This window comes from Anopheles arabiensis, chromosome 2, assembly GCF_016920715.1.
Source record: "Anopheles arabiensis isolate DONGOLA chromosome 2, AaraD3, whole genome shotgun sequence".
NCBI classification, from domain to species: Eukaryota; Metazoa; Arthropoda; class Insecta; order Diptera; family Culicidae; genus Anopheles; species Anopheles arabiensis.
The window spans coordinates 105,158,206-105,175,456 of record NC_053517.1 but is presented as its reverse complement, the minus strand read 5'-3'; the positions used below and the strand labels follow the sequence as shown (position 1 = coordinate 105,175,456).

Sequence of the window (17,251 nt, the reverse complement as noted above, 5' to 3'; positions counted from 1 at the left end):
GATAGGTACTCTGAAGCTGCCTAAAGCCGTCTAGAGCAGTCAGGAGCCGCTAGTTAGCAGCCGACATCGTCAAAATCATCGGTATAGTTAGAGCCGTCGGCAGCTATCCTTTAGGACTACAGACGGCATTAGACGAACTTAATTTTAGGCCTTTCAAAAGAAATGCCTGAAATGGCTCCAAAACGAGATCTAAACGACTCAAATTTCAGTCTAATCCGATCCGCATTCTCGCACTAAAAAAGAAAGGTTGTGTTTTATTGCTTGTGATCCTTTACCACATCATCCAGTACGCCATAGCGACCATCCTAGCTAACAACTGCACTTTAATGATTCATCAAATGCCTGTTCGCCATTGATCAGTGCCTCTGTTCGCCAGGAGACAAAGTTTCATTAACCAGAGAGCGTAGAGCATAGAGAGCGCCAGATGTAGAGCGGCTGAAACTACGGAACAGGTAAGAAAATACACATTCTTCTTCATATTTTCGTTAAAATAACGCTTCAAGTTTCATTTGGATTGCGTCAGTTAAAGGACTGTTATTTGACTTCTAATTAGCCGCACACCAGCATGCAGTATGACTCCCAAGCAACAGATTTTGCGTATTGGGTAGCTGCTTCGTTAACTAACTGTCAGCAACGCGCGCTGACGTTTTCGTTCAGTTGACCGCGTTTGACGTGCGGGCTTGCACCAGAGTGACCAGAAATACCGATTTATCTGTATTCATTCCGGTTTTTGATATGCCTATCGAAAATCACAGATTTTTTCATAATACTTACCCAAAAGTCATAAAACTATTTCCCAAATCATTTAATGTATTAAACTCCAAATGCAAATCACTAGGGTAACTGTACCAATTTTCGGCAAAAAAAACCGTCGCCAAACGATCGAATTTGGTGCGATTTTCCCTGTCTGGCGACTTTTTTTTCAGTACTTGTGACGGTTTTTGACGTTTCAAGCGAGGGCTTTTGAAGGGTTGCCGCTAATAGCCAAAATAATCTGGCCACACTGGCATGCATTGCGAGCCAAGGTGGAACCAACTTCTAAACAATAATAATACCGCAAAATCGTATCTTCACGCAGAAAGCAGCTACTGCTAAGCAAACGCCGCCCGTGACGTGTTGGCCAGCTCGCCCAACAGTTTGCCAAGGTTTTCCCGTCTCTCTGCGATAAGAAACACATCCCTCGGCAACCTCCCCAAACTGTGACCTCCCGGCAGTGTGGTGCATCTTGTTGCAAAGCGGCAATCGGTCCGGTTTCGACTAGCGGACCGGGAAAATTGATACGAGGTTTTGTTTTGTTGGCTGCTATTTGCGCTCCCGTTCGGACGAAACGCGAGAAAAACCGTCCGCCCCCCTACCGGGAAAACGGGTGGGGAACGCGGCCAGAGTGTGAGGTGGGGCAAATACTGACAGTGGTCGCGTACGCAAACACGAGATAGAGAGAAAGTTTGTGGAAAGTCTGCTGGTGCGGTGGCGTTTCGGCTGTGCTGCTTTGTGTCTGTTTTTCCGTTGTTGTTGTTGGTTGTTGTTTTTTTGGGAAAGTCTTGCTCAACCGACCGGAGTGTGTCGAGAGAAGAGTGTAGTGGGAAGATAGGCGAAAAACTCAACGCCATCGGCAACAGCAACCGTAGCAATCACGCAGCAACCATTCGGACCAGAACGTGCAATGGCCGACGATTACTATGTGCAGAACAACTCGAACAGTGATGACTCAGAGGTAGAACTGAACCTGAGCAGCCCGGAGCTGAAGGGCTATCTGAGCAAGTGGACCAACTACATACACGGCTGGCAGCCGCGCTTTATCGTGCTGAAGGATGGCACACTGTCGTACTACAAAAGCGAACAGGACAGCGACTTCGGATGCCGGGGCGCGATCAGTCTGCAGAAGGCAACGATAAAGGTGAGCAAATTCCTGAACCGGCAGGAGGTTCAACCAGTTTGACCTCGAACTCGCCGGGCACGATAAGCGAGTATCGGGGTTGCATTGTGGCAAGGAATGGGCGACCCGAAAGTCCCACTGATTACGGCCCCCTGGACGATTGGCCAAACCCATCCATGAGCAGCATATTTATCACCGCCCGCAATTGACTCTATTAACCCCGAAACATTGTGTTCATGAGGGAATTCCATTCCGATGGCTCGCTTTTGGCCGATGAGTGTTAACAAAATGTTCTTCTTCTTGTTTCCTTTGCAGTCTCACGAGTTCGACGAATGCCGGTTCGATGTGGCAATCGGACAGAACGTGTGGTATCTGCGGGCGGAAACGCCGGAAGACAAAAGTAACTGGATCGAGGTGCTGCAGTCGTACAAAACGGACCTGCCGGAAACGGTGAGCTTGCGGCGCCATGGCAGCACCATCTCGCTACAGTCCAACACACTGTCCACGGCGAGCGGCAGCAGCCTGAAGCGGGTGAGCCGCGGGCTGCGGGAGAAGCTGCACGAGATCGAAACGTTTCGCGACATCCTGTACGGGCAGATCGACACACTGCAACGGTAAGGCGGCCCGAAAACACAATCATAAGCTCGGTTTTTTTTAACCTAAAATTGCTCTCCTTGCAGCTACTTTGACGCACTGCACACCAAAAACGAAGACCAACCGCCGCTCGATCTGGGCGATGGGCTGAAGCCGATCGATTTCCGCGGCGAGGCGATCACGTTCCGCGAAACGACGGCCGGCGTGATCATAACGCTGCAGCACTGTCTCGACATCATCTCGCAGAAGGAGGAAAGCTTCAAGAAAAAGCTCGACAAGGAGCAGGAGCGGCGGAGAAAGGCAGAAGAGCTGTACCGGTAGGTTGGCAAAAGGGACAATGCTTTGTTGTGACGAAAGAATGGTAATGTAATCATATCTCTCTCCCTATCCATTGCAGAACTGCCAAAGATGAGCTGGCAAAGAACAGGAACTCCGTTATCCCGGGGCCAGATTTAGAGGTAAGTCGGCGGAAGGCATTTACACAAATCGAGGCCGTTTTGCTTTGCAAATTACTCATGCTCACGGTGATGCGGAGGCTAAACAAACGCGTGCACGTTTTATGGAAGGGGGAAGGCCCTTTGTGCAACGTGTTCAGTGTGCGCCGGCCGCGTGTATGATTCAACCAACTGGCTGTAAACGTACAATTTGTCGATTTTTAGCTGCCTGATAAGAGCGATATCGCCCGCTCTGTATGTGGGACGTTTCTTTTTCTGGTGCTCGGTTATCAAGATGTAGTTCGTAGCTGCGGGTGGCCCCCAACGTGGGCAATATTATTTGTTCAGTTCGTTTTAACAACTGTTTTTGGGATGTTTGTCTACTTTATTTTGTATGTATTTTGTTTATGTTTAACTGTGTTGTAGAGTTTTGTATGATTTTTCATGTTTTAATGTACATCTGCTTTGGTTGATCGACTTTCAAAGGGTTTCGTGATACAATGGATGATTATTTTACACAGTTTAAACTGTTTAAGTCATCTCTCTAAATTGATTTGCCTTATTTATTTATGTTAAATGATTTTGGCAATTTTATCCGGCTTTTTTATTACACTCAAAAACACAACGTATTCATACAGGTGATCTTGTGGTGATCATAGGCAAAAATTGTGAACCTTAAGACACTTTTTGCAATATTTCAACTATAGTATCGTTATGCATTATAATCTACTTAATCTTTTGCACGTACAAACAATCAATTTCTCTATTTTTATCATATACTGTACGATCGTTTGTGTGCAAAACCCCGTTGTTTAACTCCACTATCCACGGTCAAGCACGCACGCTAAACAAACCTAACAAGTTGAAGCGCACATTAGCGCAAGTATTCAATATCGACCACAACATTTAATCGTTTTTCCAACGATTTTAAACAATCAATGCTGGTGACGCTGGTAGTGTTTTTATTTTAATAGCTCTATAAACAACCGGCAATATTTACCGGGCGTATTGTTTCACTGCACTGCCGCTGCAGATAATTGTTATCGTTGACACAAAACCTCGTTTTTATCTTGCACTGCTGATGGAGGGATTAAATTTCCTTCCAAGCTTTTAGCGCGACGAAGAGTACGATTTTGGACACGACACACATTAATCGTAAGCTTGTTTACTTTCGGCAACACAAGCACTCACACACGCGTGCAAAGTTTGTCCCCCGGCTTGCCGTTAACCTCGGGGCTCGTTCGTGGATGTTTGAACCAATAAAATGAATCACCTTAACGTTCGTGCCATCGGTGCCAATGCAGAAATTTTCTCAACCACTGTGTTGTTGCCCGTGCCCTTCGGCGCCTTTGACCCTGGTGGCGGTGACTTTGGGATGGGATCGCACTGAAGAGACTGCGCACAAATGCGTGCGAGCGCCTGTTTGAAACAAATGGTGGTTTACGAACGAACGATTTTACTACCATTGCGCTTAGTTAGGTATGCAACCCGGGGGACGATAAGTGAAGCGGGTCTGCCCGAACGTGCAAACCCGTCCCGGAGTGGGTTGATAAAAAGCGGGCTGATCGAAAATGTGAACACACAATTAACCCTGAACGGGTGGTAGCGGCACACTGCGCGACTTTGTTTGCCAACGAACGCAATGGTTGTACGCATTCGTGTCACTTTGGGCGTTGTTGGGTGATAGTGATAGGGGTGTGAATTGCTTTTTTAGTACAGCGACATCGGCACATCGCGAAGGGCGATGGCACGCGTCGGAAAGGTATCGAACGCTCCGTTGTACGTCGACCTGGCTTCGGAACCGCGCGAGCAAACCTGTTTTCGGATTATAGGTCATGGTTCCCGGCAGAAGATGTGCTATGTTTTGGTCGAGTGGGGGAGAGAAGTTGTTTTCGTTTTAGGCAACCGAATGGCCGATTGATACGTTGCCCAAAACAGCCCTTTATCGCGTGTCCTTTCACCATTCCACAGACACACACCCAGCGCGAGAGATGCGACGGACTTAGGAACTCACTGGAAGTGCAGCGCAAGAAACCTGTTTGTCCATGATGTGCGTTGGATTCGTGTGCGCGATCGTACGATCGATCGATGACCGTCAAAACTTAAAATTCACCTAACGCTCGTAGCCTCGTTTCGCTTTCGATGGTACACGGCCTGGAAGCATGGTCGCACGCGCGCGCGCGCCCGCGTAATCACACGCGGTGATGTATTGTACGCGGCCCGTGTGTGTGTGTGTGTGTGCGAGAGTGACCGATCAAAATATTTGGGGTACCTTGGGGGGATTAGTTCATCTTTCCCGATGGCATCTCTCATCCCGGTGGTGGTGCTACTGTCCGGGCTGTGGGGTTTGGATGGATCGCTGGTCTAACTGCACGCACGCATCGTTTGTAGGTCGTTCCCATTTCGGGGGGGCAGCTAATGGGTCTCGATGCGTTGATCCATTTTTGGTGGAGCATTGTTGAAAGCATGCTGTTGTTGTTAGAGATTAATTAACGACTGGTAGTGTAGGGTCTTCGGCTGATTTTGGACGATTGCGTGAATAACGAACAGCGAAGAAACGGTAGTAGAGGGAGATGATGTAAACTATATCGCTAACAAACAATAATTTATTTTCCAATACACATAAGACACTTTGTATAATAACTACAATAGTTTAATTGTTCCTTTTTAGAATTTAAATTTATCAGAAAACATCCCTTGGGCGGTTAAATTCCTCCCAGTGGCTTGTCGGGCTCCATCTCCATCCCCTTTTTTTGGGAGGGAATAAAATGGCCCTAAATCATCGATCCCTGCGGTGATTTTTTGAAAGTGAAAGGATGTTGAAACGGGCAGCCAGAATGTAGGTCAAACCTGTGAGATGTGGTTGAATAATTGTGACGCTATCTTTCGATGTCCCAAAGCGCTGCTCCCGTTCCACCGCATTTCACACGCCAAGTGTAACAATCGAGAGGCTGGGCAGCTGTGCAGGATTAAATGTGTGCGAATAGCCGCACAACGAAGGCACCACAACACGAATTCGCTTGATATTGTATAAAACATGATGAAAGGAATGTGAAGCGCTTTGCGAAAAAGCCTGAATCGTAAATCGTGAAGCGTTGTAAAAGTTTGAATTTTGTTTTGTGCAAGGAAAATAGCGGCTATTTCTTAATAGTCTTGCTTGCCGCTTGGCCTTACACTTGTAACTTGCAGCGGCAGTGCAAAGGGAGTTTCCCTTTTAGTTACAAGTGTGACAATTTGCTACTCGGAGTGGAGAAACGATGACAAGTTTTCCCACTTTTCGGCCTTTTTTTTAACGTTGCCGATAAAAATATATGCCACATGTATGTGCCGTGTCCAACCTTGAACGAGATTCGTGTCCCAAAGTTCGTTTATCTCTGCGCAGAGACAAATTCCAGCTGTTTCTGGCCCCCCAGGTTCCCCCGCTTGGTGTTGTTTGCTTTCTTTCTCTTTCTGTGCTGCCGTTCGGTCCATCGTCCGCTCTTCTCGATCGTGATCGTCTTAGTAGTTCATTTTCTCGATCGTTCCCTTTTTCCACGGTTTACCGGTTTTTTTAAAACGAATTGTAAACCTTTTCTCTCTCCCTCTCTCTCTCTCTGTCTCGGGTGTGTTCAGGTTTTATAAACACCAGTTATGTAATTTGTTGGGTGGCATCCATATGGCCAGTGTGAGACAGTTTCAGTTTCCTTTTGTTTATTATTGTTCGTAAGGTGATTGTAGTTTTTGGGACTTTCAGTTTTTAAAAGTAGTTTTTCTTGCACATTTTGTGCATGCTGTTTAACAGTTTAAGTGTCAGCATCGATTGTCAAACCATTTTGATATTGCCAAGGCTTATTTCCTTTCTTTATTGCGGCATTGCTCTTTAACCCGATCGTTCGATCGTACAAGGCGCCTTTTGAACCTGCTGAGATCATTACAATTCTCGATTCTATCTTGCCAGGACGGCACAAAACTCGGTACCACCTGATCTGTAATTACAATTGGGCAATGAATTGTTTCATTTCCTAACAGCCACCGCTGCTGACCACACTGCATTGAATCGGGCCGCGCTGTTATTGTTATTTTCCAACCTGCAATAAACCTTATTAGCTCGATCGCGCGGGGTTGAACTTACGCGTTGATTGATATTTTCGTTCATAAAGCCCGGCAGGTTCAATTGCTTTTAAAGACGAATTGTACTTGCCACTGCTGCTGCTGCTGCTGTAGCTCAAAGAAGCTAAAGGGGTGTAGAAAAAGGGTGGCTTTCGATTGGACACACAAATGCCGACTGCAAATGGCACCAAGTGTTGTTTGTACGGTGTAATGAAAGTGAAGCTGGCAGGACCGATGAAGCAAGATGCATGCCAAATTGTTTACAATTGTGTGTTCGGTGGTGGGTGCTTTGGCGCTCTTTAGAGGAAATGTTATTAAACACGAGGTTTCAATTTCGTTGTGTTGATGAGAGCTGGATGGGGAAGTGTTGTTTGCGATCAGTCGAGAAGTTAGCATGAAGATCATTTTAATCTATTTTTTCTAGAACTGGCAATGAGTAGTTGTAGTCTGTTTTGAAATACGGCAGCTTATCGATTGATTATCTTAGAAAACATATCCTCTGATAACGCATCGATATTTCTGTTTGACTCACCTTGTCAAGCCTGTTAGTCATCTCTTGTTTACACAACACGCGTACCTGTATTCGGAGTAGACCGAAAAGACGCTTACCGATTAAGAAACGGCCATTCTATGCTGATATTAATTATCAAAAAAATGTTTTAAAATAAATTAAAAACCTTTTCCGCATCCACTCTCTTCGTTGGTTTGATGGAGGTGTGTGGGGCTTCATTGCAAATCATAAATCAATCGATCGGTCTGCGTGCTTGCTCGGATGTGACGCACTGTTGTAACTGGCCGTTGCCCAACACCGCCCAAGAAGAAGAAGAAGAAGGACTGTAAAATCCATCGACTAAACGCGCGCCAAGACGGCGTACGACAATGGCACAAAAGCTTCCCGAACTCTCCTCCGATGTGGCGCGATCGAGATCTCCCTCACCACCGATGCGCGCATGCATCGCGAGCTAGAGCCTAGAGAGCCCGACGCAACCACTCCGTCAACGAAGCGCGTCAACGCACACACTCTCCGGGCCCGCGGGTCGTTACGAGGGCCTGCCGCACTGTCACTTTCGGTTGTGCCGTCGTACGGATCGGGCTGACTCGCTGCGCGCGCGCTCTGTGTTGCAGTGTGTGATAGCTTCTGTGTGTAAAGCTTCGCTGGTGAATGCATCGCCCGGGGACAAATTCCGCATGATACGTAGCAGTGCATCAGCTTCCCGCCAATTAGTACGGCCGGCTTGACAAAACGCATCCAAGGGCGAACAACGGTTTCGTTTTGGTAATCGGATTGGAGTTGTGTTTTGAGGGGAAACTTTTACCCTAGTAAAGCCCTTTTTAGTGGAACGGTCGTGAATGAAGTGTGGATACATTTTGTGAAAACGTCTGCAGTGTGTTTGTGTGTGATCAGCTTTGAAAATTCGTGGTGATCTTCGAGACAGTTTGCAAACATGCCTTCGCTAACAACGGCACGATTGTTTAAAGGGCTGCTGCGCAAAGAAATAGTAAGTGTCTTATTTGGAACGGTGTAAAGTGTGCAAGAATTTTGATGTTGGAATAACCTATAAGAACAAACGTGTTGTGTCCCAACTGCTATTAAAAATTTGCCAACGATCTTAAAGATTTCACCGAACAAGTGGGTCATTTGTGCTTCATCATACACACCCGAGCATGATGATCGTTTTGGAACTGGACTTAACCTTCTTCGTTCCAACAATTCAGTGTCTATGTCGTCGCCCAATCGGGTGACCTAATACCCCTTACCATAAGCTTCGAAACTGATCGTTGCCAATCAACACACCTGTCCGTCCGACGTCCGAACCGAAATATCATGGCTATTATCGTTTGCAACAAATTATTACTCCCCCTCCCCCCTCGGCCGGCGGGGGAGGCCTGCAACTACGTTGCTGTGCTGTGTGGAATCGAAAATGTCTTTACCCCCGAAAATGTAAACAATTGCTTTTACGAAACGCCGTCCGAGCGGTGGTGCGTTGGTTTTGGTCGGCCACCCGGCGGTAACCCTGGCCCAGTTGGTGTCTCAGCTGGATCCATTAAGGTTCACCGATGGTCCGGCCACGGATAAGAGCTCTCTGTGTACGCTGGAAATGTAAATTCGATCCTGCGGCCTTCCCCCGCGCATAAGGCGATCGGGGGGACACGTTTGTTGTGTTGTTTACTTCGGGGCGGATGAGCTTTTTGGGGCGTTGTTTGGCCCCGGTGCTTTTAAGCGTATGTTGATATTATTCTCGAGCAGCAACTGTTTGTTTGGGCGAATTATTCTGGGCGGTTGTTTTAATTGCGGTTTTTTATGTTGCTACGCTGACCAATGGGTCGGCCTATTTTACGCAGTGGTTAATGAGAGCGGAAGAGGTGTTGTCGTTGTTACTTGAGTTTTAAGGAAATAGGTTGGATTTTCTGTTAAGGGCTAATTTAGAAGCTACATGAACATAAATATCAACAAAAGCAATCGATTTCAGCCTTTTATTAGTTTATCGAGTCATCTATAATCACGCTGAATAATCACATTTTTTCAATCAGTATAGTGTATAGAACTATTCATCAGTCTTTTACAAGATCGCTTAAGAATTCGTCATGAAAATACGCCTTACAGTCGGTGTCCCTTAATGTTAACTCTAAGGCATTAATTTCTGTCTCATTAATGATATTTTTATCCTTAGGTCAATTTGTTACTCCGCAAAATCATGATAGAATTCACAAGTTGTTTGAGTAGATTTTTGGCAACTTTTAAGTTACATTTCAAAAAATTTCGTGACGTCTTTGTTGTCATTGCCATTGTTTATAGCTGGAAATACATGCCATCTTAGCAGATTCCACTGATATTGTCAAAATCTGCACGTGTAAACAAAACGATTGACTTACAGTCATAAATTGATGCTCTCGAGACCAAAACATGAAGCTTCAGAGGCAAAAATTGGTGAATTAAAAGCGGCAACGACTGCATCTATCTTTCGAAAACAATCTTCTTGGACAATGATCTGTTGATTAACTCTGTTGATTCTCTGTCTAAGACAATTAAACTTGAACTTCAGTGACTTGTTTTGGTGATTCTTTGCTGTTTGTTTTTCTGAAAATGAGATCAACTTTGGGTACGATCCAATAACTTGAAAACTACACATAAACACAAAACATTAATTTACAAACCTTAAAACCAAACTCCATTGCCGAATATTCGGCAACAGGTCGATGATACAACACGCAAACACACCGCGAACACGTGACATAATCACCAGTCAAGTTCACTTTGTTTTGGTCCGGAAATTGGGATGATATGCAAAACTCCTCCTCCTCGCCATCGCGGCGGGGACACGGCTCGGCAAGAAAACCACCACCAGCCACGATAAAACTGTCTCGCCATCAGGCCAAGCCAAGGCTAAGGTCAGCTGGTGGTTGTGGTTTTCACCAGCACCACGCCAAATTGCCAAACTCTCCTCCCCTATATATGGCTATATACGCGTGACATCCCTCCAAAAACGCGACGCGAAACCAATTCGGAAGATCATCCGGTGGGTGTGCGTGTGTGACCGGATAGATCGCTTCGATGGTCACATCTTTGAGTGGTGCACTTCGGTTCGCCGGTCCGGTTTCGAAGCATTAGATGAGAGGGCATCGACAGAGCGCAATCCTCCTAAGGTGCAAGGCTACGGTCAGCGAGCGAAAGAGTTGATTAATTAGTAGCGCTAAACATTGAAACTTCAGTTGGCAAGGTTCAGACAAGGTGTTGAGCTCAGGTGGATTGATTGTTGCAGGCCCTCAAGCCTTCCAAGAAGAGAGGGCAATTAAATTGATGGGTTAGATCACAACATAGTGGGAGAGAGAACCTTGGCACTCTTGGGAATTCAGTAAAGTAACACCATGCTGCTGGTACCTATCACTAACTCTCACTTAATATGGCGTCAGTAAGAGCACAATGCAGCTACGAAAAACACAACTATCGTCATTTCGTCTCATCTTTCAAGGAGCAAAAGTGGATAGGTTTTAATATTCCACGTGTGTTCGTCACTGCTTGCGCCCAATGACGGCGAACGCGTCCACGCGACCCTGCCCATGCTTGGGTGCGCGGGTGTCGTCACCACCGCACTTGCACGTCTCACACGATTATGAAAGCACCGAGGAGAAGGAGAAGGAGGAGCGTTGATTGATGTATTAATATTTTTGCGCCGTTTCGGAACAAAAAGTCCGGGATGAAATAGAAATGTGGCGCGGTGTTGTGGATGTTTGAGTACAAAAATGGAAACATTCTTTGCTTGTCTTCTCCGATCGGACGTACGATCGTTGCTTGAATGCTAATGTCGTGAAATTATTTCTTTTTTGTCAAACCTTATTCGTAAAAAATGGGAAAGAATAAAGTCGATTTGATTAACCAATTAGATCCGGTAAATGGTTTGTGTTAGAGATGATGACGCATCGCGTTAGTCAATGTATGGGAAGATGTTCTTAATTTGTTTGCGCTCATCAACTTTAGTCACATTTTAAACAAGCAAATCCATGTGCGAGTGAATACTCGACTCATTAAGATGATCTTTTTTTCTTGTATACTACACCCTAACTTAGCTTTACACTAACGATTTGTTTACTTTTCCCATTATCCCTCACTTAGGAAGGACCGCACTCCACCATTCCGGAGGATGAGTTCTTTGACGCGGTCGAAACGGGCCTAGACAAGATCGAGGAAGATCGTCAGCTGCGAGTAAGGTTGAAATATCAATCGCAACAGGTAAGCTGCATGCAAACACAGGCTCTGTGGTGAATAAATGCTAACTTTATCTTCCTTGTTTCCCTTTCGTTGTCCCTTTCCACAGTCCCAGATAAGCAATGTGAGTTCGTTGCACAGCCCCAGCGCCGAGACGGAGGACGAGATACCGCAGCTGGCGGAAGACTTCGGTACCGGTGCGCAGGCCAAGAGCCACAAGCTGTGGCCCGAGATCGATCGGATCTGCACGGAGCAGCTGACGCAGGCCCGGCAGGGCGTCGGCGAGGACGGCAACGGGTGGCAGCTGTTCGCGGACGAGGGCGAGATGAAGATGTACCGGCGCGAGGAGGAGGTGGACGGTATGGTGATCGATCCGCTCAAGTCCTGCCACGTGGTGAAGGGCGTCACGGCCCGCGAGATGTGCCATTACTTCTTCGATCCGGCGTACCGGAACGATTGGGAGACGACGCTGGAGGATGTGCAGATCGTGGACAATGTCGCACCGGACACGCTCGTCTTTCTGCAGACGTACAAGCGGATCTGGCCCGCCAGCCAGCGGGATGCACTGTTCTGGTCGCACATGCGCCGCATCACCGACAATCTGGACGCTGGTGCGAACGACGTGTGGATCGTGTGCAATCATTCCAATCAGAACGAAGAGTATCCGGTAAGTGGGGGATTGTTTTGCGAGATGGAGCTGCTCTCTTTTAATGATCGCGCAACATGCGAGTGTATAATGTGCAGATTTGGTGGGTGATTCTTTCGTTGCGGTGGTTTTTCTGCCATTTATCTGATGTTTGCATACTTGTGTAGAGCTGTTCCGTGTAGAGCTTTCGATGCTATCTTTGCACACATGTGTGTTATGTGTTGTGTAGAAAGGTTTTCCATTGCGTGTGAGAGGCGAATTATGGAATGAGGCGATCACTTGTGCGACATGTGCTTGTCGTGCTTTGGTCTCGTTGACATGATTGGTACCGGAATGAGTTGAGCGAAGCGTAAACCATGTTTGATTTGATGAGTGATTTCGATGTTCTACTGGCATGAAATAGCATTTCGTCTCTTTGGGTGGTAACTTAATTTGCGTAATAGGGGAATTTAATCCATTCGCTGTAAATGGTTATGCTACTTTTAAGTACCGAAGTACTGTCACATCGATGTTGTCGCCTTCTAATCAGCTTGACGTTGGATCAGATCTAAACTGGTCAACACATCAAAATTGAGCGCCATGTGATATTCTGCGGTCCGTGTTGCAGTCGTCAACTCGTACGACTCAAAAACATGCCCGTCATGGGTTCAAACCTAGAATGGACCGTCTCCCCGTAGCAAGAATTGGCTTATCCGGCTGTGTGGAAATGGATTAATTCTCAAAAGTCTGTATAGGCCGGCGTGTCCGCGCGTAGGACGTTACTGAAGAAGAAGAAGAAGTGATATTGAATCCAATGTTTTCCCTTGGCTTGGGGGTTAAAAATCCTAAACACGGGAGTTTATAAATTATGTTTAGTATCTTTATAAGTAGTTTCTCACCAACAGCAACATTCTCTGTACCAACCTTCTATAAAAGTATGCTTTACCACTATTTCAGCCCGCTAACCAAGGCAAATGCGTACGAATCTATCTAACGGTGATATTAGTTTGCCAGACCTACCTGCCACCGGGCAAGGACAGCAAAACAGCAACGCGAGATGATCTGACCTGCAAAATTACCTACTGCTCCACTGGTAATTAAACGTGTATTGCTTTACAATTGAACTATTTCGGTATGCTAATACTCGATCGCTTTGTGTTCTCCCTCTCTCTCTCTCTCTGTCTCTTCCAAAACCAGTAAATCCTGGCGGCTGGGCCCCAGCGACCGTGCTGCGCGCTATCTATAAGAAAGAATATCCAAAGTTCCTTAAGCGTTTCACCGGATACGTTGTTGATCAATGTAAAGCGAAGCCGATCATGTATTAGAATCATCGGCAACGGCACAGAAGTAGGTTCTTCGGTTGGTTTATTATGAGTTTTTTTATTATTATTTTTAAGATTTAAGGTATCTAGATGTTGTTATATAGATATGGTGTTAGTGTGTGGGTGTGTATACTTACACACGGAAGTCACACGTTCGATGCACTATTTTCCTATTCTTCTTGCTGCAGTTTCTCGGAGTTGTGCGGCTGTATGCGGGAAATGGGTAGGAAAAATCGTGTTAGTTAAGTGGATAGAGCAGACGATAGCAGAGAGTGTGCGTACATTTTTATCCCGGAAAATAGTTTCGGACCGTTTGGTAGGCTACAAGCGAGAGAGGAAGTGTGTCTGGTAAAGCTTTCCCATAGCGCGCAGTAGTATATCGGATGGACTCTCCCGGCCGGCACTCCCAACACCGGTCGAATCTGTCGAACATATCTTGGAAAGTGGGGTTAGGTTGGGTTTAGGACTGGTCTGTGTCTACGTTTGTACCATAGATTGAGGCATATATAGGGCTGTCCCCGCTGAAAGGGGAAAGTGAGTTGAGAGAGGCGCGTGCAGTACTGCCGTTTGTAATATTTCACACAACTAACACAAAGACAGTCAGCCCTGTTGCGCGAAATTACTCGGAACAGTGGCTTTAGGTTTTATTGACACTGCTCCCCGTTTGCAGCAGCGACAGATAGGACAGCGAAAACTGATGCGAAATGCAACAAAAAACAAAGCAAACAAAAAAACACCCGATCTTTTCCGTCAAACGACCTCCATCTTCGCGGTGTTTCAACGCAGTGTGAAACATTTCAAAGGTGAGCTGAGAACGGTTTGAAATATTTCAAAGCGTTCAGCGTCCCTCGCGGTTCGCGGGTTACATCGGTTCCTTCCAGTGAAAAATACGGGTTGATGTTTGATATGTGTGTGAAGAGTTTTTTAAGGTGTGAAAGGGAAAACGAGCGATGGAAATCCACTTGCGGTAGATCTGGTCCACAGGTCGATCGACGTAAGGTGTAAATTGTTGCGTGTTTGCTCTAGTGTTAGTTAGTAACATTTAGCTTATCGATGCAGCCTTCTACTACTCCAGATTTTTGTTTTCTTTCCTTCTCTTCCCGTTGCTGTCGTTGGTGAAGTGATGAAAGCAAACCTGTGAGCATTGTTAGACAATGTACGTTGGAGAAAAAAATATATATACACACCGAGAGAAAGAAAAAAAATAACACACAAAAACTGAAAGATTTCGAGTAACGCTTTGAACGAACATTTGAAAGAAAACAGTAACACGTTGTTTCGTTTCGTTTGGTTGTTTCATTCAGTGTGTTTTGTTTGTTTCGTGCTTTATTTTATCTCTTTCCTTCCTTTCGATTGATATTCGTTCTATTGTTCCATTTGTGTAGTTTTTGTTACAATGCTTCATTAAAATCGACTGTTCAATTTGTCTTACATAGTTTTGGCTTCACAGGAAGGGGGAAACGAAATACGCCTATCTTTGTTTATTTTTTGGTTCGTTTAGTTTTTTTGTGTACTTTGAATCGGTCATGTTGTCCTTAATATGAAGGTCTCTATTACTTCCGCGTATAGTGATGGTACATGTACGGTGTGTGTTTAGTTTTCTCTTATTTTATCCATCTGGAGCTACATTTGTAGTTTACGCTTGCCAACAGTAGTTATGCCAGGAAATGAGGATTTAGTTTTCTGTTTTACGTTACATATGACGATGATGTGATCATGTGTGTGTGTGTGTTTTATTAGGCGTATGTATGAGGGGCAAAAAACGGAAGAGAAAAATCCCTAAATGTTTATTCTTTATTTTCGCTTTCGCTACCGTTCAATGGTTGTAGTCGGTTGTGTGTAGAGCAGACTCTTTTGCTGAGGTTGGCAATCTGTTTATTGTAATATTTCTGTTTGGTTTCCGTGTTTTTTGGCGTATTATGTTACGGCTTGCTTTAAGAGAGAGGGACTATGATGAGTGGGTAACCAAATCCTTTCCATAAACAGGCCCCAAATCACAAGACATGACAGTCTATCCAGTGCAGTGGCCAGTACTGCCAGCGCGCCAGCTACACTTGGTGCTAAACGTTTCGCCCCTCCTATTTATTATCCCTTTCCTCTACACGCTCTGCCATTCATTTCGTTCTATAAATATATATGTACAAATATAACATGTATCTGTTTTGTTCGGTTCGTTTTTTCTCCCTCTCTCTCTCTTTTGCGAAACGAAAACACGCGCTCAGCAACTTAACGAAACAGATTCGCGCACGCAAAAAGGAAACGGGATCGGTACTACTGCCGCCCGTTTTTCTTGCTGCTACACACGCACACACACACCTGGAATGGGTTCATTCGATATTGTCTCATTGGTTTACTTCATTTACGTTTACGGTTTAGGGCTAGGGCTTTTGCATACACGCACCGAGGCCGGCAATGCGACGGACTGCTTATTACCGCCCAACATGGGCCCAACACTTACAGCCTAACACGGGGTACTTAGTACTTCACGGAGTTCTAAGTGTTTGTTAGTTAGTGTATGTCTTTTGTTGGAAGGTGTAGGGTTTATCTATTTTAGTTTATGTCTTAACCGTGCAAACACTTGCTTTGTTGGCTCGTAAGTACAAACGCTTTTGTTGAAAAGAAGTTGAAGGAAATAACGCACAAAAGAAATGGTTTAATTTGAATATTTGAGTTAATACACTCAGTACGGATATGTTATTGTTGGTGATGCTTTCCTACTCAATATGAGGCATAGCAATGTCAAAAGCTTCAATGTAAAGAAGCTAGTATGCATTTTTTTGTAATTAATTTGAAAGAAAATTCGTTAAACTTGTCACAAGACACGGAAGAATAAGCGCTTGAGCTACAATTTGGAAGTGCATCGTATGCAATGCAGCGAGAAGCAATGAGCGTATCTCTCTATTGATGGTACAAGGCACTGCTAAAATGGTAAAAATGTTCAAAAACTAAAAGAAGACAACCAAAAACCAATGTTCTAAGCTTGCATGTTCTTGGGTTTATCTTGCCGTTGTCCGTGTTTTTTGTTTGTTTTTAGTTCGCTGTTTCGTGTGGTTCGTTATTCAATTCGATTTCATTATATACACAGTGAATGTTGTTAAAGAAGGTGTCATCTTTAAACACTATTTAAAACAAAAAAAAGGAAGTACACTTCCCCATCGTTGACAGCGTTTTATGGGGTTCCGCTCTTAACTTTTACACAGTAAGACCCTCCGATTCGATCAACTTGATTGTTTGGTAGGGTCCCCTCTTCTCTGCTACCCTTTTAAAGGGCTCAATTGTTACCAATTCATAACAAGTGCTCTTCGTAACAAGCGTGAATGATCCGTTTTTCTCTCTTGTGTGTCTATGTGTGTGTGTGTTGTTCACTTTTGTACCACGTGTGTGGGACTTTAACTGGAAGCTTTTTGTTCAACGCTTTATGCTCTTCGCGCAGTAGTTGAGCAACCCTGTAAACATGTAACCTCTCTCTCTCTCCTTCTCTCCATATTTCATCCTCTACTTCCCAGTAACAAATAGCAAAATTGTAAAATTGGATGTAACCTACAAACGGATATACAGGGGGGAAAAAGTTACTATTGACCCGGAGCCGGTGATTGATGGCATTGG

At 45.2% G+C, this 17,251-nt stretch overlaps 1 protein-coding gene and 1 long non-coding RNA gene across 3 annotated transcripts; one reads left to right on the top strand and one right to left on the bottom strand.

Annotated features, from left to right (window-relative positions):
- The first annotated feature begins 1,006 nt into the window (after window positions 1–1,006).
- Window positions 1,007–14,869, top strand: LOC120893489 (ceramide transfer protein). Of its 2 annotated transcripts, XM_040295411.1 has the most exons (8): window positions 1,007–1,897; window positions 2,192–2,490; window positions 2,557–2,787; window positions 2,868–2,928; window positions 11,606–11,722; window positions 11,808–12,365; window positions 13,281–13,416; window positions 13,521–14,869. In XM_040295411.1, exons 1-8 carry the CDS (start codon window positions 1,664–1,666, stop codon window positions 13,646–13,648), a joined length of 1,764 nt encoding a protein of 587 aa, XP_040151345.1. In that variant the 5' UTR covers window positions 1,007–1,663; the 3' UTR covers window positions 13,649–14,869. The 2 variants fall into 2 exon arrangements, with proteins under 2 accessions (XP_040151345.1, XP_040151346.1); XM_040295412.1 differs by lacking the exons at window positions 1,007–1,897; window positions 2,192–2,490; window positions 2,557–2,787; window positions 2,868–2,928 and adding an exon at window positions 8,052–8,492.
- Window positions 7,254–7,885, bottom strand: LOC120893491. The gene is made up of 3 exons (XR_005738132.1): window positions 7,671–7,885; window positions 7,526–7,570; window positions 7,254–7,345 (listed from the first exon to the last, which is right to left on the bottom strand). It is a non-coding gene; the product is annotated as an uncharacterized LOC120893491 (long non-coding RNA).
- Window positions 14,870–17,251: the final 2,382 nt, after the last annotated feature.